The 23,431-nt window shown below is 35.5% G+C and overlaps 1 protein-coding gene across 1 annotated transcript in view; it reads left to right on the top strand.

The window, feature by feature from the left end:
• Positions 1-23,431, top strand: part of PARP8 (poly(ADP-ribose) polymerase family member 8) — a 234,894-nt gene that overhangs the window by 116,640 nt on the left and 94,823 nt on the right. The window contains exons 4-5 of the mRNA XM_069095303.1: positions 16,080-16,169; positions 16,956-17,026. Of these exons, the coding sequence (XP_068951404.1) occupies positions 16,080-16,169; positions 16,956-17,026 (161 nt within the window). The remainder of the gene's footprint in view (positions 1-16,079; positions 16,170-16,955; positions 17,027-23,431) is intronic.

Genomic DNA, 23,431 nt, shown 5'->3' with positions numbered 1-23,431 from the left:
GAATTTAATGTTTGTTTGATTACTGTGTTTGATTTGCTTCCTCTGCTTGCTCATGTTGTCTGCTTGTTATTTGACTTTTGAGCTTTTTGCCACAGTAGAAATCTGCTTCCAGAGAGGAGAGCTTTGTCCCACATTGCTGGGGTTTTCACACCTTCTAGAACTAGCAGTTGGGTGCCCTCTCTTCAGCCCCCACAAGCTTTGGCCCTCTGGCTTCATACCCCAGGACCTCTCTGTAGACAAAGATCCAGATCCAAGCAGGTTAAAGCAATAGTAATTACCCTTGTAGTGGTCGCTTGGTCCCCCCTATGATCTGTAGGCCAGGAGCTCTGGAAGCAGCTATGAAATGCAGCTGCAGAGCTACTGCACTTCCACTGCATCTTACCCTGGGTGCAGGGGCCAGACCGTGTTCCTCAGTCCTTCAACCTCCCCCCTTCTTCCAACAGACATCCACACTGACCTTTCACTTGCTCTTTGTCATTTATATGTTGATAAGTATGGAAACTGCCACAGCTGCTGGTGATTCTGAGGCATTATTTTAAAGTTGTTTGGAGTGGGATATTGGGAGAGCTCATTTTGGTGCTTCTATACTTTGCCATCTTTGCTTTACCTCCATTATCTGTCTTTTTCCTCTCTATTGCTATCGGTAGCATTTCTGGTGCAGTGCTGAATAATAGTGGTGATCATGGTCATTCTTGTTTTACCTTTGATCTAACTGGAAAGGTTTCTATTTTATCCCTACTACAGATCATTCCTGCTTTTGTGTTGTTCAGTCATTTTTTTCTGACTTTTTGTGACCCCATTTTGGGGTTTTCTTGGCAAATATTAGGGTAATGGTTTGCCATTTGCTTCTTCAACTTGTTTTACAGATGAGGAAATTGCAATGAGTGACTTGCCCAGTGTCACATACATAGTTAGTATTTGAAGCTATATTTGAACTCAAGTCTATTTCTTGACTCCAACCCCAGTGTTCTCTCCATCAGCTCCCCTTATCTTGTTTTTAGATAGATAGTACTCTTCATTTTAAGAAATTCTCCATTGATTCTCTGCTTTCTATTGTTTTTAATAGGAATGGGTGTTGTATTGCCAAATATAACATATTTTCTGCATCTATAGATATAATCATATGATTTTTGATGTTTTTGTTATTTATATGGTCAGTTATGCTTATAGTTTTCTTAATATTAAACCAGCCTTGCATTCCTGATATAAATCCAGCTTGGTCATTATATATGATCTTTATGATATACTGCCGCAGTCTCCTTTATTATATTTTATTTCTTTTTTTACTTCAGCATTCATTAGGGAAATTGATGTCTACCTTTCTTTCTCTGTTTTGCTCTCCTGTTTTAGGTATCAAGCCCATATTTTTGTCTTTGAAGGAATTTGGTAGAATTCTTTCTTCATCTGTTTTTTCTTTCCCCCCAAATTGTTCATATAATATAGTTCTTTAAATTTTTCTGGAATTCATTTGTAAATGTATCTGTCTTTGGGACTTTTTAAAAGAGATTTCATTTATTTGTTTTGGTTTATTTTTCTAAGATAGGGTTATTTGAATATTCTATTTCTCTTTTTGTTTCAGCACTTTTTTGTTAACATTCATCTATTTAGCTTAGATTGTCAATTTTATTGTTATATAATTGAGCAAAATAGCTCTTAACTGCCTTAATTTCATCTTCACTTCTTATGTATTCATTCTTTTAATTTTTGATACTGGTAATTTGTTTTTCTTTTTTAGAAATGAAATTCACCAATGGTTTATATGTATATATATATATATATATATATACAAACACATACATATATATATATATATATATTCCCATAAAACTAGTCCTCTGTTTTATTTATTCAAAATTTTTTTGACTTTCACTTTGATTTCTTTTTTGATTTTTCTTTGATATCTATTTTGCTATTTAATTGGGGATTTTAAACTTTTTTTAAAAAATATTTTTAGTTGCATGCTCAATTCATTGACTTGCTCTTTCCCTCTTATTGATGTAAGTGTTTAGAGATATAAATTCTCCCTGAAGTATTGCTTTGGCTTCTTCCCTCCATTTTTGTTATGTTGTTTGATTTTGTCATTCTCTTTAATTCAATTATTGATTGTTTCAATGTTCTTTGACCCACTAGCCCTCTTCAGGGTTACATAATTTAGTTTTCAATTACCCAAATACATCTAAGTTTACACTGGGTGACCAAATTTGCAAGGAGTTTCAGATTAAGTAAGTTGATTATTTTTATTGTTGTATTGCAGTTTATTTTATGTTAATATTTTTTTTCTTTTTATTTAAGTGGAGATTATTAGTTTTTATGATTTTATTTAGGTGTCAATACTTTTTGAGATTTTTATTGAGTTTATAGTGAAAGTGTTTGAAAAATTATAAACCATTTAAATTGAAAGTCTTTCTTTTTATACTCGAGTAATCCTGTTAATATGTTTTGTGATGTGTGAGCCTAATTTTACAAAATTAAAAAAATATAATAGTGGGATATATCAGTAGGCATTATTCATCCTTACAAATTATGTGACTATAATGGTATAATAACACAGCAAGTGTAGTAGAAAGATTCAATTGGTGGAACCAAGAACTATGCTTGATAGAAGTCGACAGCTCCTTTTCATTCTGATTTTCTGCCCACTGCTTGGAGTACTCTTAGGAGTTCCTTAAAGCATTTTGCTTCAGAGTTGTTATAAAAATAAAATCGGTAATTAGGATGTGATTTAGTCCCTGAGCATGGCATGGCACTATGTTAATCATCAGGATACATATACCTTTTGTATGTTGGCTTACAGATAATCACATTTTATTTCTTTTGAGTTGTTTAAAAAATTGAGGGTTTTTTTTCCTCTAGTAGGTAGAAAATCAGCTTTACCCCTCCAGATCTTTCTTTGGAAAGAAAACACTTTGTAAGCAATAAAGCACTTTACTTAGATAAATGTAAGTTATGATAATGACAATGGTGATGTTTGATAGCGAATAGTTCACTGATATTTAGCTAGGGAAAATTAGTCTCACTAGCTACCATGTACAGCACAGTAGTCATCCTGTCATTTATTATCATAAAGCACTGGTGAATGTGCAGCCCCTTGTCTAGTGGGCTGCAAGTAGGAATCTAATCCCCTTACTGCCCTGAAATGAATAAACTGATGAGGGTAACTGTGCAAGGCTGGTTGGTCATGGTAAGAGCTATAGGTCCAACCCATGCATTACCTCCTAATCAGGTGTCCTCAGATGAAAGGGACTCATGGTTGACTTTTCCCTCCTGCACCTAGGATAGTTCTAGGCCAAAGGTAGTTCTGGAGCTTTTTCCCGTTTATAAGAGCATCTTTCTTAAAATCTCAAAAGGCAAAATTCCAAATAAAAAATAAAGGTGATAATTTCATTCTAGTAAGATTATTTGATTTAATATTGATTTTAAAAGGATAATTTCTTTGATCAGATTTATAAAGAAGCCAAGATTTTAGTGCATTCAAGTTATCACTAAAAGAGATATGAATGAGATTTCAAAGATCATCTAGTCTAACCCCCTTAGTTAAAAAAAAATGAAGAAACTTTTTCAGTTACATGACTTCAAAATCATAAGAAAAGGTAGGTTTCCCCATTCAGCTTCTAGGTGATTTAGTTCCATTCCAGTGTACATATGCCTTTTTGAAAGAGTACATCTATAGGTCAACGTAGAGCTGACTATGCTAGTACCTTTTCATGTAATTGGTAGAGTATATTACACAACATTCAGAAGAGTTGCTACAGCCCAAAGAAGACTGGATTTGTAGTCAAAGTATATGAATTCAGTTCCAGTCTCTGACATTTACAACTTGTGTATGAATTAGATCAAGTAGTTTAACTTCTTCTCAGTTTCAAATTTCTTCTTATGTAACATGAATTGGCTTGAATGGGCATTGAAGTTCCTTATTGTGCAAATACTTTATTTATATGTAGTCTCATTATTTATATGTAGACTATATATATGTATATTCATAGAGTATATATAGTGATATACATATAGTTTATAGTTTACATATATTACTTTATATAGTGATAAGATAGAATAACAACTATTTCTATTATGTAAATAGATTATAATCTGCCATTTTATTTTCAAATTATAGTCATCAATATATCAAGAATGTAAATTAGTTCTTAGGAATAACAGTGTTTTCAATAAATGTTAACTTTTCTTCTAATTTTCAGAGTACTTTGAAGTACTATTTAAATGATATATGCTTGTTGTCTTACTCTTTATTTGGAAGGCTTTTTTGTTTAGATAAAATAAGGTTGCTATTAGATGCATTTTGAACAAAATTTATTTGACATTTTGAATAATAATTTCCCAGTAATTTTTCTAAATTCATTTTAGATTTTTTTCTTTCATTTCAGTTCATGTGATACCTATTTGTTGTTTCACAATTCAAATCCATTGATTTGCTTCTACCATTTCACTAAATTTACTTAATAGTATGTCTTTGAGACATAAATTTAGACTATAGTTTGTGAAAATCAGAAGAGTGGTATATCTGTTACTCTGTTGCAATATAGGTAATAAGATGAATAAAAATACATTGCCATGGGCAGTAATTTATCCTCTGGACAATTGTTTGAGACCTTAATTTACAAATAAATTTGTATACCTGATTTGATGGAGGGAGCTCCCATAGGTTTAATTATCATCTCTGTCAAAATGATTCCCAAATCCATATATCCAACCCTAATTTCTTTCATTAGCTACAATATAGGGCTGGCCAAACTATAGTTTACCTACCATCTGTTTTTGTATTTCTGTAAAAGTCCTGAATTTTTTGCAGTACATTTTCAAATGTAAGGGATGATTTGAATTTTGTTATCCCAGAAATCATATGAAACATAATTTGCGAAACCTAAGGAGTCATAGTTATGACTAATGTAAGAGGTAAACTGATTGTAGTTAAAAGCAGTAGTGGATGTTGCCCAGCAGTTGAGAGCAGACACTCAGACACTCTCTTTTGTTCTGAGAAGGCCTTTTTCTTGTGTGTGTGTGTGTGTGTGTGTGTGTGTGTGTGTGTGTATATACACAAAAGGCGGCCAGACCAGGTATAGCCCGCTAAGGCTGATGGTCTGATGGTCCATTTATTCAGACACTGTCTTAGATAATAATACTTTTCTTGTGGTCATTCTGGGTAGAATGTTGAGCTCCCGTTTTTGTCAAGTCTCTTAGCAATTGTGAAAATTCCTTTCTCATGCTATGGAGATAATAAAATCTGATGTAGACATCCTGGGATGAGACTAAAAGCATTTATTGCTTGTCATTTCTTTACAAAATAAAGTGTAAAGAGAATGAGGATGAGGAGGAGAGAGGAGTGAATCGAAATGTGGAAATGAGAGATGCAAGAAAGGGGTGGATTTTAGGTGTTCTCAGATAGGCTGGAAACCCTGAAATGCCTGACCAATGGGGTTACAGAGGTAGGAAATGAAAATTGGAATAGGACATAAAAGGCTTCTGTATTTGTCTTAAAGTGTGTGCCTATGCCTGCTAGAATACCCCTTTTCCACCAGGAGGTGTTGGTCATGTCTCCCAATGTAAAATAAAAATCTTTGTTTGATTAATATGGAGTATTTTGGTAAGACGATTATTTCTTACCCAAGTATAATGAATGATTCCTTATTTTAAAATGTAGAAAGTATTTTTATCTTGACGTAGTGCCCCCCCCCCCCAAAGGCTGGGGATTTGACCTTAAGGCTGTGTATATATATTTAGAGGTTTTCTTTTGTCTCAAGGATATCTTGAATTGTATGTCCTATAGCCATCTCTTTAAAACCAACTATATTTGAAACACTCCCCTTTTCCCACATTCCCTAACGATTATCAAAGGCTCAGAATCACTGTTTGTCATTCAGGTCGCAACCTTGCTATTATTGATTACTTGAAATTTCTTTCTCAGTCTATCCACTTAGTCATATCCAATGTTTAGCCAAACCTTATCTTTTCTATCTTCCTAACTTCTCAAATGTATTGTCTTCTCTCTAGTTTTACATTAATAATTCTAGTTAACATCCTCATTATCAGATTACTGATCTAGCCCTGTAACTTTTCATGACCCCTCAGATTCTAATATGATTTTTTTAAAGCATTGATCCTACCATTGTCACTCCACTGCTCAGTAAGTCCAGTAAAAGCTCCCTTTTATCTCCAAGGATCAAATGAAATCATGGAAGATAAGACAGTTTCTAGAAATTACATCTAAAGATGCTGTAAATTCTTTAAATAATGAAAGAATACTCTGTTCTTTACAAGGTTAGACAATATAGGTATTTATTTTGCTTGTCTATGTTTCTAACAATTTAATTTTCCTTTTTTTCAAAATGGTGAGGGGAAAGGCAAGAGGAAAGGAATGCACACCTAAAATGAAATTAAACTGAATTTTTAAAATGAGACTAAAGAAATAAAGACCACATACCTGGAATGGCAGAGAAAGAAATTTAATGAGTCCCAATGGTCATTAAAGCTATGTGAGCAACCATGACACTCCTACTAACCAGTCACCAGTTATGGTGCCTGTGTGACCTGGGAAGAGGGTGTCCCACAAATGTAAAGAATGTGCCAAGGGTGTCTGGCTTGCCTCCCATGTACTTATTTTATCTTATTTGCCTTCACTCTCTTTTCTATGCCTGTTGTCCAAGCTTGACATCCCATGTCCCACTTCTGTGACTTTGCAGCCACTGTGCCCTGTGACTTAATTGCACTTCCTACTCCTCACTTTCACATCTTAGAGTACCTGACTTTATTCAAGGCTTAGCCCTAGTGCAGTCTATGCTACAGAAGCTCCCCTGTTCTCTCTGGCCATTATTTCTTTTGTTTTCTCAAAACATTCTGTGCATGGCTGTATTCCCATAATAGAATGTAAAATGTTGAACCAAGGGACCATTTCAGTTTATTCTTCATATTCCTCGCGTATGGCAGGGTATCTTTTACATAGCTAACAGAAAATAAATATTTGTTGAATTAAATTGTGTCTGCTAATAGCTGATTTGTCTAAAAAAATTGTTGAGCAGAAGGGTGGAAGGTCAGCACTGTTAGATCATAAATCTTTTTGAGAAGAAAGGAACATGATCATCTGAGTGCCAGTGTGATGTAGTGGATTGAGAGCTGTTCTGGAGTCAGGAATACTCAAGTTCAAGTCTTGTTTAAGACATCGTCATTTCTGCTATAACTTGTTTTGAAAAATATGAATTTATTCCAATACTACTGATATATAAAGGAATAATTTGAGCAAAATGTTAGTCTGAAGTTTGCTTATGTGCAAATTTCATGTGGAAATTATTAAGAATGAAGAAAACTGCACTATCTCATATTAACTCACAAGCCATAATACTTCTACCATCTACTTCCACAAGCAAACTTCAGGTCTTTTTCAAGGTAAAATGCTGTATTTATTGAGTTCTGCTCTCTATAACCCTTCCACCCATCTCCTCCTGTTGCCATGACCTCCAATCCTCACCACTCCTTGTTGTGGCCCAGTAACTCCAACTGCTCATCCAAAGCCTCAATTTTTTCCTGGAGCCTGGGCTCAGGTTAAGCAGCAATCCAAGACCATGGGTATGGTCACACCTTATTGTATCATTTATGTATTTTATTACCATTTAACATGCATGCAAGTATTGCAATTTTTATTAGGTTCCTGTCTAATATGCAACTGATAACGTTTTAACATTTAATTCCTAACACATTTTCCCTGTAAGCCTGGTATAGATTTTATTGTTTCATTTCACATAGCATATTGATGTAATGCAAATATTGCATTATAGTAGAAATGTCTGTATAAATCTGGAGGAATGAAGGACCTCAAAGTCTGTGTGAGTTATCTTACAAATGAGAAAACTGAAGCCTACACCAGGAAATGACTTGCTTAAGGTCTCATAGGTGGTGTTAGAGATGGCTGTGGAACTTATATCTCTTATCATCTTTTTGCACTGTATTATACTGCTTCCCTCAAATGCTAATTATGTGATATTTATCAACTCTCTTAACTTCTAGAGTTGCTTGGGGGTAACTATCTAATAACTTGAAACTACCTATGAATTGGAGATCTGATTTGGTAGAGAGACTTTCCATGTTATGAACTGAAAATGTTGTAGATGCAGATCTTAAAGCAAACATCATAGGAATTAAGTCCCACATGGGCATAAAGAACTCAGCTCCAGAGAACATTACTGTAACCATGACTTAATGGATTTGAGATCTGTGATATTTACTACAAAAACAAATTCTGCCCTTCTTGGACCATAAGACAATTAGTTTTATGTGCTATGAAATTCATTATATCCTGGTATGGAAATTTAGTCATAAGCAATTGTTAAATGTTTTCTATGTATCAGACACTGTTCTAAACACTGCAAATACAAAGAAAGGCAAAATTCATGCAAAATCCCTGTCCTCAAGAAGTATATATTCTAATGGGAAAAACAGTATGTAAGAAACTAGATATTTATGAATAATGTAATATAAAAGGAGAAGAAATTAACAACTGGGGGGAACAGGAAAGGACAGTGGTCTTGAAGGAAGCAATGGAAATTAAAGAGATAAAGATAAGGGGACAAAGGATTCCAGCCACAGGGAAAGGTAGTCAAGAACACCAAGAAGAGAAATGGAGTGTCATGTTCAAGGAAGTACCGGTAAGACAATGTAATTGGATCTTAGAGTGCCTGGACAAGGATAAGATATAATAAGTTGAGGATGGCAGAAAAGGGGCAAGTTTATGACAAGTTTTAAATGCCATAGAGAACATCATTTAATTTTCCTTCCATCCATCCACACATCCATCCATCCATCCATCCATCCATCCATCTATTGTAGGAAGCTTTAAATACCAGGTTGAGTAGTTTGTTTTTTTTATTCCAGAGACATTTGGTAGCCTACTTTTTTTTTTTAAAGCAATTGGGGTTAAGTAACTTGCTCAAGGTTACACGGCCAGTTATTTCTGGGTGTGGTGCTGAGTATCTAAGCCCGGATTTGATCCAGGTCATCCTGACTCTGGGGCCGGTACTCTTACTCACTGAGCCACCTGGCTGCCCCTAAGCAATTGGGTTAAGTAACTTTCTCAAAGTTACATGGCCAGGTGTTTCTGGGTGGGTGCTAAGTGTCTGAGCATGGATTCAATCCCAAGTCATCCTGACTCTGCGACTGGTGCTCTTACTCACTGTGCTACCTGCCTGCCCCTGGTATGAGGAGAGGAGTGATATGGCCACACTTATATTATTAGGCTGTTAATTTGACAGATGTGTGGAGGACATATCAAGAAAATTAGATAATAGAAGCAGGAGTATTAATCCGAGGTACTCTTCAGAGCCATAGCAACTCAAAGCCATCAGAATGTTTATTTTTGGCAGTGTAGGCCAGGGACTCATTGAGTTCAAAATAATGTATTCAACTTAATTTCCCAAGAACACAGGCCCTGTAGTAACATTGTGCCTTGAACCTTGAGAGATACCTGCCAGACCTGCTCAGGTTCTTTGATGGTGTAATGGACAACCGAGAAAGCAAGACAGTGAAACCAATTATAATTTGATAGGAGTGTTTATTAACCGGCCGGTGACTGCCTCTCAGAAGCAAAGACAGCAGTGAGCTTTCTGTTAGACATAATGTTATAGAAAATGTGGTTGCTAGCAACTGAGTGCCATTAGTATTGTTCCTACTGGAGCGAAACGAAGCCATGATCCCTTAGAATCCGTGGGAATCTGTGGCATGTTTCTAGCAACATAGGTGAAACATTTCTTCACTATTGTGGCCTATTAGGTGGTTTCCAAGGAACCTAGAAGGGGTCCTCTCTAGCAGGTTTAAGGGGCATTGGTGTATGATTTCTGGTGGTCACTTCAATGGATGATTGGGTCATAGTTTTAGAGCTAGGTGGTACCTCATAGATCATGTTAAAGAAAGTGAGGCTTTGAGAGGCTATGTGCCTTTTTGTCACTTAATATTATATGGATAGTAAAGGATATTGTTGAGGTTTTTTTAATTTTTAAATTTTTATTTTATTTTTTATTTTTGGAGGGCAATTGGGTTTAAATGACTTGCCCAAGGTCACATGGCTAGTTTTGTGTGTGTGTGTGTGTGTGTGTGTGTGTGTGTTAAGTGTCTGAGGCCGGATCTGAACCTAGGTTCTCCTGACTCCAGGGCCGGTGCTCTATTCAGTGTGCCACCTAGCTGCCCCTAAAGTTGAGGTTTTGAACCCAAAGTTACCTTGACTTCAAATTTAGTCGCCTTTCTATAATCCTACAGTGCCTTTCAGAAGTGATTTCTCCTTCAGCATGGGCTCTTTTTTTGCCTCTGACTCCCTGAGGATTAGGAGTATTCCGGTTTTTCTCATAAAATCTCTTGCATTCCATTGTTAAATTGGGGAGTCATTGGTGTCTTCATTAAGAGAACTTCACCCATTGTTCTTTCCCACATGAGTGGAATCTTAATAGGACACTTATTATTTGAGCTCTTCCAGAAAAGACAATAACCCCTGATACTATATCATGCACATATATACACAGAGATCAGTAGGAGAATTTCTAGACTTGAAATTCTAGAATTTTTATCCATTCTTTTAGCATTTGTCCCCACTGTTACTTACTTTAGTTGCCTTCTTAAACCATTCTTATGTCTCCATCTCCAGAGGGAAAATGAAGATATTTGATACTTCTACCAAAAGAACTTGGAAAGAACTTTATCAAAAATACAAGAGTAGATTAGATTCCTAGAGCTGTAAAGTATGTCAAGTATAACCAAGTAGCATGCCTTTATTTTCCCAAAAGAGCAGGTGATGTATAAAAAGACACATAGCCAGTGGTTGACTGAATTGAGATTCCTCTTTTAAGGCTGTGTAATGCCAAGCAAAGGCAACTTCCCAAGGTTCAAAATACCAGCATAGGTGCTCTCCATTTTATTCAGTGACAAATTAAGAACAGAGAAGATCAAAACATGACATCATTCAAAATACAGCATTTACTAAGTGTGATTAAATAATCTCCAAGTACTACCCCACCCCAGGACCTTACATTCATTCAATCAATTACAAAGTCCCTGTTCTAAATACTACTCCACCCCTAGGCTATACCTTCATTTAGTCCATCACTAAGCCCCTCTTCTCAAATGGAGATTAGTTTCCAATCATAAGTACATTCATTTGTTCAATCATAGAACACAAAAAGGTCAAAAGTTCCCCACCCCCGGATCACAGTTGAATCTACCCCAGAGTTACAACAAGTTTAAGCACAGCACTTAATACCCAAATGGAGGTCTTTTCTTCAGAGGCAAGTTCTCAGCAATCTTTGTTCCTGGGGAGACAAAGCTTAGCAAGGCCACAAAATACATTGCCAGTGTCTTCATTAATTCATTCTCTGTCTGCAGAATAGTCCTAGGACCCCTCAAAACATTAGCAAAACCCTCTTCCAGGATTTCTGTAAACATACAACAAGAAAATCCTTCTTCCGGGCTTTTGAACCAACAGCAAAGTTCCAGAACCTCTGCAACAACAGCACTGTCCTTCACCAGTGGACAGAATTGACTCTCTGTCTGCAGAACAGTCTCAGGAGCTCTGAACCAACAGCAAGGTTCCAAGACTCTGCAACAACAGAACTGTCTTTCACCAGTGGATAAATCTGGCAAAACAACATCAAAACAGACAAAGTACCAGCATAACAGTCATGTCTCGTCAGTCCTTGGCAGCTCTGGATGGCAGCTCTTAAAAGTCCTGGGCAATTCAAACTGGCCCTCAGCAAACCCCCCACACTCTCTCTGCCTCCAAGATGCTGCTTCCAAAAAGTTCTTCTGCCTCTATCTTTTCTTGTGTCTCTCTTAAATTTACATCACCAACTCCTCCTTGTTCAGCCCTCTCTTTTCACATCAACAAGTCCATGCCACAAGTGGGATTCACAAGCCCTGGGTTTTAACACAATCAAACCAAAAACCAAGCCAATACAGGGGGATTTTTAAATTCCATTACTATTACAGGCTGTCATAGCTATTTTATTTTGTTTCTTGGGTATTAAAATCTCCTTGAAATTTAGGATCTTTTGACTTGTAATTTTGGTCATAATAAATATAAAAGTAATTTGTTTAGATCCATTTAAGTTAGACAAAATAATCTGGGATACATACATATGCTAGAATCAGTAGAATTCAGATCCTTTCCCAAATCATGTTGAAAATGCTAAATGGTGAGGAATTCTCTTTTGTCCTGCTTAAATAGCTAGTTGCTTGCTTTTTTAGTCACTCGTGGGACTTAGAATTGGAAGAGACCTTGGGCACAATTTTGTTCAGTGCTCTTATTTTAAGACAGGAAACTGAAGCTGAGAGAGGATAAATAACACCTTATGTTCACGACCAGTTAAGTTGAAGAAGTGGACCCTTATTTCAGGTCCAGTATTCTTCTATAATGTGCTGCCTTTTTTTTTTTTTTTTTGCTTTGTGGAGGGGGGAAGGCAGGGCAATTGGGGTTAAGTGACTTGCCCAAGGTCACAGGCTAGTAAGTGTTAAGTGTCTGAGGCAGGATTTGAACTGAGGTTCTCCTGATTCCAGGGCTAGTGCTCTATTCACTGTGCTACCTAGCTGCCCCGCGTGCTGCCTTTTTTTCTCTCTTGTATTATAGGTTATGATAATGATGAGAGTAAAAGTGAATATTATAAGTTAAGGTTTTTAATATATCTTTCCAAAACTTGGTAGAGAATGGAATGCTTGAAGGCATGGAACCACACCTAACTGAGCCTGCATTTGCCAAAGAATAGACTTTTCCAGATAACTAATGCTTTTCCCTTTCAGTGCTACTATTGTTTTATTTTGACAATTTCTGTAGGATTCCTTGTAAAATGTATCCTACAATTTCCTACCTTCTAACAAAAATTGAATTCAAGGTCATCAAGGACATCATTATGAATATCCAGTATATTATGCAGTAATGTAGTTCTGTGTCTGCTTTCTAATTTTTTCCTATCTAGTTGCCAGATCTCATTACTTATGTGGTTATTGTGCCTGTTTTTAGCAGGCAGTTGCTTGGCTGCCCCCTGCCCTTCCAGGTTGCAATTTTTAATCTGATAAAGACTTGAGAACTTGATACCCAGGCTTACAAAATAGTAGATCAGCATCTATAAGGCACTGAATGAAAGCACCAAGAACAGATTTTATAGATTTAATGAAGGGAATTGAAAATTCTAATTTATGATTCTGGTCTAAGGTATTGAGGTTATTGGAATGAAGGCCCCTGAACAAGTGGAATATTCTCTTTCTTTTAAACTAATTTTGAGCATAAACCTCTGTTTTGATACTGAGATTTTTTTGTTAGAGACATGTTTTTACTGTTAAAATAAAATGAATTGTTTGTATTACTCAAGGTCTAAAACAGTACAGATCTTTGTCTTGTTCTTTTTAGAGAAAAAAAGTATTGACTGGGAGGACTATCAATTAAAAATCTTGTTCTCGCTATACTGACATAATATTATGAGAAGTGTTCTCCAGGAGACTTGTGCTGGTATATTTAGCCAATCTGTATACTTGAGTAGCGTAAGTGAAGATCGATGTTGTATGCTATTATTACTCTGGACAACAAATAATTATAGCTAATAAATATTTACAGGTGTGTGTGTGAGAGAGACAGAGATACCAAGGGAAAGGGAGAGAGAGAACTTTTAAGGTTTATAAGCACTTTATATGTATTATCTCATTTTTATCTTCAGAACATCTCAAGGAAATAGGTGCTATTATTATCCCCATTTTATCGATGAGTAAACTAAGGTACAGAAAACTTTTTCCATGGCTAGTAAATGTTGGAGACAGGATTTGAACTCAGATCATTCTGATTCCAAATTCAGCAGTCTATAATCTATGCCGCCATTTATATGGAATTCTAGTAATGAAATAATGACTTAGAAATATTTACAGATACAGAGTATAAATCTGGGATAGAAATGATAGATTATTAGGAATATATTATGGTCATATAAATGCTGTTCCTTTTCCTAAACTTGACATGATCAGCTATGCTTTCAGTTTCTTGAATCTATTATGTATCTACTTACCCTTTTATATTCTGTATCTCTTTAGTAGAAGGCACATTCCTTTGAGGAAGTGGTTTTTAAAAATTTTATTTTATCTTTGTATTACCAGTATCTAATGCCATAGATACTTAAATATTACTTAAATACACTATGTAGACACTTAAATACTATTTCCTGGATTTCAATGGATTATATTGCATTCTTAAATTTCAAAATGTTAGAAAAAGTTGAGGGGTGGCTAGGTGGCGTAGTGAGTAAAGCTGAGTGAAAAAAAGTGAGTAAAACAAAAAAGTTGAGAATGCTAAATGCTAGTAACAAATTGTGGGCCTCGTTGTTAAATTAAAAAGAAATTAAACATGAGGCTATTCTATGTTTTGATCAAGGGTATCCTAGATGAAAGTAAGAAGAAAATAACCATTAGCACGTGATATTTCATATCTCTATAGTCATAGAATTGGCTAGAATTTGTAGAGAATGTAAAAGTTTCCTCTTGAATTAAAATTGAATTGGTGTAGCATAATAGCTCTTCTCTACAATATTCCGTCAAGTCCTTACCAATTTCTTAAAAGGTGTAATACTGTAAGTAATGTTGATCCTCACTCTGATTATTCATATCAAATGAGGTGTGATACAGTGATCCATGCTTCCCAAAGGTGTTGCTCACTATCATGGAAGATAGGAAATACAGAGTTCAAATGGAAGAGGTATTTCATAGAGATGCTGACTGGTATCTTTAGGATCCTTTTGTTTTCTTGTGACATCATTATTGTTGCACCAAATTCTAGCATATTTCAGCACTTTTCAGATGAGAGCAGTGATTTAGACCTAGTGAAAATTAGCTCCATTCACTTCTAGCTTCATTTAAACATACTGATTGGTAGTATTTGCTGTTTGTCAGAAGAAAGAGGAAAATAATGTCAGAAGAAAATGTGAATTTAATTTCCTTTGAGAAGGAAAGCTATAATGGGAAAGAAAAGCAAAATTCTAAAATCTCTAAGAATATTTTAATATGTCATTGCTAATTTGAAAGTTTATAATCTATTTCAGATTAATTTGGGATTGAGGATGATTGCTGTACCTTCCACTTTAAAGTGCATAGCAAGATAACAGTTTTGTGAATTAAATTTAAAATAATTTCACCCTCTCTACTATGTTCTATTTACTCAATTGTATTTACTGGACAGGGTACAGTGGCATTCTTTTCTAAATTACTAATTACTTTAGACTCATGTCCTTTCCTACATGAGACATTAATGGTTGTGATATCTATTTAGTAAGTTTGGGCACTAGTTCTTTCTTTTTCTTGAGGAGATGCATGTAGTTTATGAAGTCTTAAAATTTAAGAGAGACATTTGGCATGCATAAAACAGAACTCTTTTTCTCTTAGCAATGACATCTTCAAAGTGGTCCTTCACCATTATTTCACCCATAACCCATCAACCTAGCTCAAAAAAGTTGCAAATTGAACCATTATATAAACAAATAAATATGTGTGTGTGTGTGTGTGTATTTTCTTGTATGTTTTAGGCAATAATAAAGAAATTAAGTTGAACACTTTTCAGGAATTTATTATGATCTTAATATTTAGCATCAGTGCTATACATGCTTTGAAACTGTATTTATTAATTGATTTCATTTAAAAATTGACTTATAGTTATGCTATTAAGTCTATTAGAATTAAGCACTTAGACTCACCTTTGGATATGTTTAAGTTAGAAGTACTTTGTATTTGGGTTTCTTTTAATATTGCATTATTTCATGAAAATCTAGATTTTTGTTTTATACTAATCATATTTGTAGGTCTTAATTGCATTACAATATTCCATTGTATGAAATGTGCTTTCTGTTTACCTGTTTTAAAATTTTTTTAGATATTTAAGTTGCTTTCTTTAAAAAAAATGGGTATTACATTTAACAATCCTATAAAGTAACTGAACCAGTAGGTTTTTGTTTTGCTATAGGGTATATTCCCAAGAATACATTAAATGAATATTATTTTTTGAGGTATTTTTTTTTTATGATTTTAAGTAACCTGAGATTAAGTGATCTGTGATCTCTTTTCTTATGCAGATAATACATATGTTTCAAGTTCAGACAATGATGAAGATGTGTTAGTTACCACTGAGCCAATTCCTATAATTTTCCATCGAATAGCCACAGGTAATATTTTGAAACATTTTCTATTTCAGATGAATAATTTTCATTCTGAATCAGTATTTATCTCAAATATATCAAAGTTGAATTGGGCTATACATCTCTATTTTCTTTCTAGAATTAACAATTTAGTAAGTAAATTTTTTCAGTTAAATACATTTATAAATATAAAGAATGTTATCTTTGCTTTTTGTAATTATGAATGTCTTGTATGAATTTATGATTATATTTTTGTATTGCAAAATATTTTTTGCTTTTGACTGTAGCTTTTAAAAAAAGTAGAAAAAATCTAAATAATCAATTTATATTCTTTTTGAATAATATGCAAATATATATGTACATTTAATTTTTTAGAAATTCCCATGTTTATTTATATATTTATTTAATAGCATTTATATTAACTATTTATGTATGTCCCCTCTCTGTGAATAGATAATTCACGTATTTGTTGCAACTATGTATGTGTTCATTCATATCTTTGGCTTAGTTCAGGAATGAGTATGAACACGTGTATACACACATATGTGCTTCTGTATCTTAACTGTATTCCTTTATCTTAAATAAAGTGATAAATATTTTGACATTATTAGAATTTAAAATTAGTCAATGTAGAGATTTCACATTGGCTTTGTTTTTATGGAAATTTATGGTAACATCAGAAACAATCTACATATTGAATCCCTTTCTAACATGATGCAATTTTATTTCCTTCCAATTTTTTTAATTAGAGAAAAATCATTGTTATCTAGAGTAGAGATTTATTTCATAACCATAATTAAATTTTCATTTCAGAATTAAAAAAACCCAATGACATTCCATGTTGTTTATCCATAAAATCAAAATTACAAAAGGAAAATGGAGAGGTAAGTAGATAGTAATTTAACTCATTTAATTTTTCCTTAAAATTTTTTGTTTTTTGCACTAGATAGATTGTTGCACTATCCTTCATATTTTTAGGTCTCTCCTTAATTATCATAGGTGCTTTAGGCTCCATTATCTCTCCCTCTCTCTCTCTTTTTTTTTTTTTTTTGGCTTCTTTTTGGAGGGGGGAGGGCGGGGCAATTGGGGTTAAGTGACTTGCCCCAAGGTCACATGGCTAGTAAGTGTTAAGTGCCTGAGACCAGATTTGAACCCAGGTTCTCCTGACTCCAGGGCTGGTGCTCTATTTACTGCACTACCTAGCCGCCCCCATTACCTCTCTTTCTTAATCATTTCTCCACTCCTGCTCCTTTCTATCTACACAATATCTCACTTGGTAGTTCCCTTATCTCTCCATTATCATTATCTTCCTTATTACCTCCTCATAATATTGCAGAAGCCTCCTTATATGACCCTCTTTCTCTACTTTTATCTAGCTTTTTCAACCCATATTCCAATAATGTTGCCTGAATTAATGTTTCTTGGGTATGAATGTGGCCATGTTACCTAATATCCAAAATTCTTTGGGGAATTCCTTAATAAAATTCAGTCTCTGACAGTGTCAGTCAGTGAGCATTTTTAAAGAATCCACTGTATACTAGACACAGTACTAAAAACTGAGGATACAAATAAAGGTAAAAAACAATCCCTACTCTCAAGGAACTTATAGTCTAATGGGGAGACACTAGGCCAGGGGTGGGGAACCTAAGGCCTCCAGGCCACATGTGGTCCTCTAGGTCCACAACTGTGGCCCTTTGAATATAAACTTCAGTCAAAAGGCCACACTTGAGGACCTAGAGGGCTACATGTGGCCTTGAGGCTGCAGATTACTCACTTCTGCACTAGACAAAAAGCTTTATATCAACAAGATATTAAGATAAAATGGTGATAATTAGCAGGTGGAAGGCAATAGTTAAATGTGATCATCATAGGTGTTTTGTATAGGGTAGTATTTTGTGCAGGACTTGGAAAAAAACCAGGAGGCTGAGATAAGGTGGGAGGGAATTTTAGTCATGGGTAGCAGTCATTCAGAATGCCCCAATTCAGGAGACGGAGTGCCTTGTCTGTGGAGCAGTAAGGAAGCAAATGTTCTTGGATTGCAGAGTATATGTCAGTGAGTAAGGTATAAGAAGACTAGAAAGATCAAGGATGGGGGACATGTTTTGGAGGGTTTTGAATGTCAAATAGAGGATTTTATATTTAATCCTGCAAGGAATAGGCAATCTCTGGAATTTATTAGACATGGTGACCCTGCACAATCTGACATTGCCCTTCCTTGAAAGCCTTTTCACATTAATTGTCTTTACACACTACTCTCTGGCCTTCTCCCCCTCCCATCCCTACAATAATGCCTTTCCTCTGGCTGGAGTCACCTGCATCACCCTTTACCTGTAGAGTTGTTAGCTATCCTTTAAAACACACAGAAATGTATTGTCTACAATGTCTTTCTCAGCCCCCCTGCTCAGTAATGTTCTTCTCTTTCAGTGCTCAGCAGGGCTCAAATTTCTTATGGGAGGCTGTGGATTTACCTTAACTTGTTTTGTTTATTTATCATGAACTTCCTTGTTTGTCAGTTCAATGAGGTAGAGATTGTATCTTTTCTAAACCTTGTCTCATTTCTCAGTCATACTGTAGCACTCAGTAAATATTTGTTTAATGGATGGGTAGGTAGATTGCATAGATAGGGATGTTTGCAATAATGTTGAATGGAATGTATTAAAGACTGTGTGTGTGTGTGTGTGTGTGTGTGTGTAGCAGAGATAAATACAGAAGCAGATACACAGAGATGGATAGAGAAAAGCTTGGGCAGAGTGGTTACCCTTGTTTTACAGTTCATCCACTGATGGCATGTTTACACAGGGTCTGTGTCCCTTGGAAAGACCTAGAGTGCCTTCTAAGTCTATAATTTGAAAGCATATAGATATCTTAAACTCAATATGTCCAAAATATAATTCATTAACTCCACTCCACTTCCTCGAGCTTTTCTCTCTTCCTAATTTCCCATTACTGTAAGGGCTACCTTTGTCCTCACTATCATCAAGACTTCTGACCTAGTTGTAATCCTTCACTTCTTACTTCCTCACACTCCTCCCTCCCCTTTCCCATTCAATATATTGTCAAGTCAGTTAATATCACCTCTTTAATATTTTTATAATACTTCTCTTCTCTTGCTATCCCCCCTCCATGCTGAGACCCTTATCCCCTCACACCTCAACTGTTGCAGTCGAATTTTGATTGGTCTCCTTGCCTTTAATCTCTACCTAATCCAGTCATTCTACCATTTAGCTTTCAAATTAATCTCCAATATTCCCTATAATTTCCAAGATTATATATTAAATTCTCTTTTTGGCATGGAAAACAAAGGATCCTTCCTCCCTACCCCACTTTTAGTCTTATAACTTATTTTCTTTACATACTCTGTGATCCAGTGTCACTGGCCTCTTTACTGTTCCTTGCAACAGGACTCTCCATGTCCTGATTCTCGGAATTTTCAGTGGCTTCCCTCATGTGTGGAATGCTCTCCCTCCTCTGTTTCAGCCTCTTGTTTTCCTTCAAATTTTAACCCATGGTTTAGAAAAATAGCTTTGTTAGCTCCATATAGGTATAGGGATTACTTTTAGCCAAAGGAAATTAGTAAAGTTTTCTTGGAAGAGTTAGCTTCTGAGGTAAGCTTTGAAAGATGAATCATATATATTCTCCTCCCTTCTCCTATATCTTTTCTTCTCTCCCATTGAAAAGAAACTCTCATAAAAAATAACAATTATACAAATATGTGTCTTACTCTGTATGTTGAATTCATCTCCTTTATCTGGGAGTGGTTGTAACAGCAAGCACCCCACCATACCCAGGGTGGCTGCCAACACAGGTTCTTAGATCTGCTTTTTTAAAGGAAAGCAACTCAAAATGGGTTAACAATTTTGCTTTAATCAAATATATCATTTACCTAATTCAGGGGGAAAAGTCAGCACCCCAAACTTTAGAGTATACAGAGAGAAATTACAAGAAGAGAGAGAAACATTTCAAGCAGACAGACCTCCAACTGTCTGACCATTACTTCCATACCTAGTCACAGTTACCAGAGAGGGAAGCATCAACATCTGGGTTTTCAAAGCCAGGGGGCTCAACAGCTGCCCAGAGTCTCGACATCTGGTCAAATCACACAACACTTCTCAAAGTGAGCCCCAAAACTAAGCCTCACACAAGGGTTTATATAACCTTCTCCTGGCTCAGAGAATGTAACAACCCTCTTGACCCAATCAAAAAGCATCCCCTAAAACCAAGCCTTCTGCCACAGGCTCCAGGTGCACTTAAGCCTATCAAAAGGCCTAGGGGCAGGGAAGATCTTAAATTTACATTCCCATAACAGTTGTTAATAGTCTTCATCATTGTTCCTCTGGAATCATGATTGGTCACTAATTTATCAAAACTTTTATGTCTTTCAAACTTGACATAACAATGTTGTTATTATTATATAAATTGTTATCCTCATTTCCCTTACTTCCCTCCACCAATTGAGACAGGTCTTCCCAGATTTCTCTGAAACCATCTCTTTTATAATTTTTTCAGACAGTTAAAGTTCCAAGTCAAGTAAAAATTTATTAAGTAACTATTATATACTTGGTACTGTGTTAAGTGTTGGAAATGATATAAATATGATACCCATTATATTTATAAATCTATGGAAAAAATTTCCACATTAGCCATAAACCTCCTCAACCCCCTACCTACTCCACAAAGCAAAGAAAATAAAGACAGAAAATATGCTTTATTCTATAGTCAGAGACCATTGACTCTCTTATGTTTATGTGGATAGTATTTTAAATCACAAACCCTTTGGAATTGTGTTGGAACTTGTATTAGAGTTACTTAGTCTCTTACAATTGAATATCTTTATAGTATTGCTCATAGTTTAGATTACACATCAGATTCATCTCCCCTTACTTTGCATCCATCCATCCATGTTTTCCAAGTTTTTTGGAAACCAGTTACTTTCATAATTTTTTACAGTCAAATAATATTTTCTCACAACATAACACTATTTTTTTTTATCCATTCCTTAATTAATGGGCATCCTCTTACTTTCCAACTTTTAACTACTCCAATTATATTTTTGTACATATGGGTCCTTTTCTATTTCCTCTGATCTGTTGAGGCATAAACCTAGTAGAGATATTTCTGGGTTGAAGGATATATAAAAGGCTTTATAGCCTTTTGGGCATAGTTCCAAATTGTTCTCCAGAATGGTTGGACCAGTTCACAACTCCACCAACAATGCATTATGTACTTATTTTTTCTACATCCCCTCCAGCATTTGTCATTTTCCTTCTCTATTATCTCAGCTAAACTGATGGTGGTAACTTAGAATTGTTTTAATTTGCATTTCTCTAAGTATTAGTTGTTTAGAGTACTTTTTTCATACAATTATTGGTAGCATTGCTTTCTTCCTGAAACTCCATATATAAGGGAGCTTATATTATGAGGGAAGACTACATATGAAATAAATCTGAAAAGCACTGTTGGAAGAAGATCTGATAGGAGGCAGAAATCCACTGATTCTGGAGTGACATGAAAGTGTAAAGCTTTCTGGCCTGAGCATTTTCTTTAAAACAAAGAAGTTTTGAGAGGAACTGACTTATTAGACCAAGGTGTTGTAGGATGGAGTTATCTTCCAAGGTGATCAAGCTACTGGGATGGAATGATCTTCCAGGGAGAGATGGCTGGTGAGTCTTGGTGGAAAAAAAAGTCCAGAGAATCAAGAATGGGTGCAAGAAAGAATGAAGTTTTGAACTGGCTCATCTTAACATTTTCCCCAAAATGGAAGTTCTAGTTCCCATTAATTCATATAACACAACTTTTTCAGCCATTCTACAACTGATGTGCTCTCTTTAAGTCCTAGTTCTTTGCTACTACAAAAAGAACTGATATCAATATTTTGTGCCTTCAGAACCTTTTTTTTCCTTTAATTTCCTTGGGGGTATACTACTATTAGTGGTATGTCTGCATCAAAGTGTATGCATAGATTAGTAACTTTTTCCAGTTTCTTTTCAGAATTACTGTGCCACTTACAGCTTCACCAATAGAGCATTCATGTGCATATTTTCATGTAGCCCCTCTGAAATTGGCCCTTTTTGGTCAGCGTGGCCAATCCAGTGGTTTAGTATGTATCCTTAGAGTTCATTTAATTTGAAATCTTCTAGTTATTTTTTTTTAAAGCAATCGGGGTTAAGTAACTTGCTCAAGGTTACACGGCCAGTTTTTTTTCTGGGTGTGGTGCTGAGTATCTGAGCCCGGATTTGATCCAGGTCATCCCGACACTGGAGCTGGTGCTGTTACTCGCTGAGCCACCTGGCCGCCCCTAAGCAATTGGGGTTAAGTAACTTGCTCAAGGTTACACGGCCAGGTGTTTCTGGGTGGGTGCTAAGTGTCTGAGCCCGGGATTCGATCTCCAGGTCTTCTCAACACTGGAGCCGGTGCTCTTACTCGCTGTGCTACCTGGCCACACCTGAAATCTTCTAGTTATTAGTTGTTTGGGAGATTAAAAAAAAATATGGCTACTGATAGCTTATAATTCTTCTACTGTAAACTCCTTGGTCATATCCTTTGACCATTTGTCAATTGAGGAGTGGCTGCTGTTATTATTCTTAATTTTGATGACTTCCTTAAATGTGTTGGATATTAGACCCTTGTCAGACAAAAAAAATGATGCAGAATTTTTCTCCCTTGTTATACAATTTTAGATGTGAAGGATTTTAATTGGTTAGAGATTGGGAGTGATTCATTTTTAGGCATGAAATGAATGACTTGTTCAGATGCAGAATGAGCTCAGGGAATAACTTGTCCGTTTTCCCATAGTATAGCATGTATACACAGGAACAGTGTGGAATGAGGGCTATTTTAGAGAGACCTGAATGTTGGCTTTAGGATGAGTGTTCTGTAAGCTATAGAAAGTTATTGAATGATCTTGAGCAGGAGGCTTTCATTCATTCTTTCACTTTAAAAATGTACCTACTTTTTGGATAAATTTTTGGGGATATGTAAAATTTAGATAAAACACCGATGCACTTTGGAATTAAGGAAAATTATTTTGGCCAGCTGTAGAAAGAATAAGAAAGAAAGACCAGTAGGTGCAAACAGAGACCAGTTAGTAATCCGTTAAACACATCGTTGATGTCTGAATTTGGCCAGTGGGAGTATGGAAGGAAGGGGCAAAATAGAAGTCTTGGATATAATTCCATGACAGGACAAACCATGAATCAATTCAGGACTTGTTCTGCTACCAATTCCCTGAACATCTAAGTGCAAGTATCAAACAGGTATTTGGAAGTGTGGAGTTTAAGAGTAAGATAAGG

This window comes from Petaurus breviceps, unplaced genomic scaffold (genome assembly GCF_028583685.1).
Source record: "Petaurus breviceps papuanus isolate PSGF00001 unplaced genomic scaffold, PetGlider_PUasm1.0 226, whole genome shotgun sequence".
Lineage (NCBI taxonomy): Eukaryota > Metazoa > Chordata > Mammalia > Diprotodontia > Petauridae > Petaurus > Petaurus breviceps.
The sequence above is the reverse complement of the archived record's forward strand: the minus strand, read 5'-3'. Positions and strand labels throughout refer to the sequence as shown.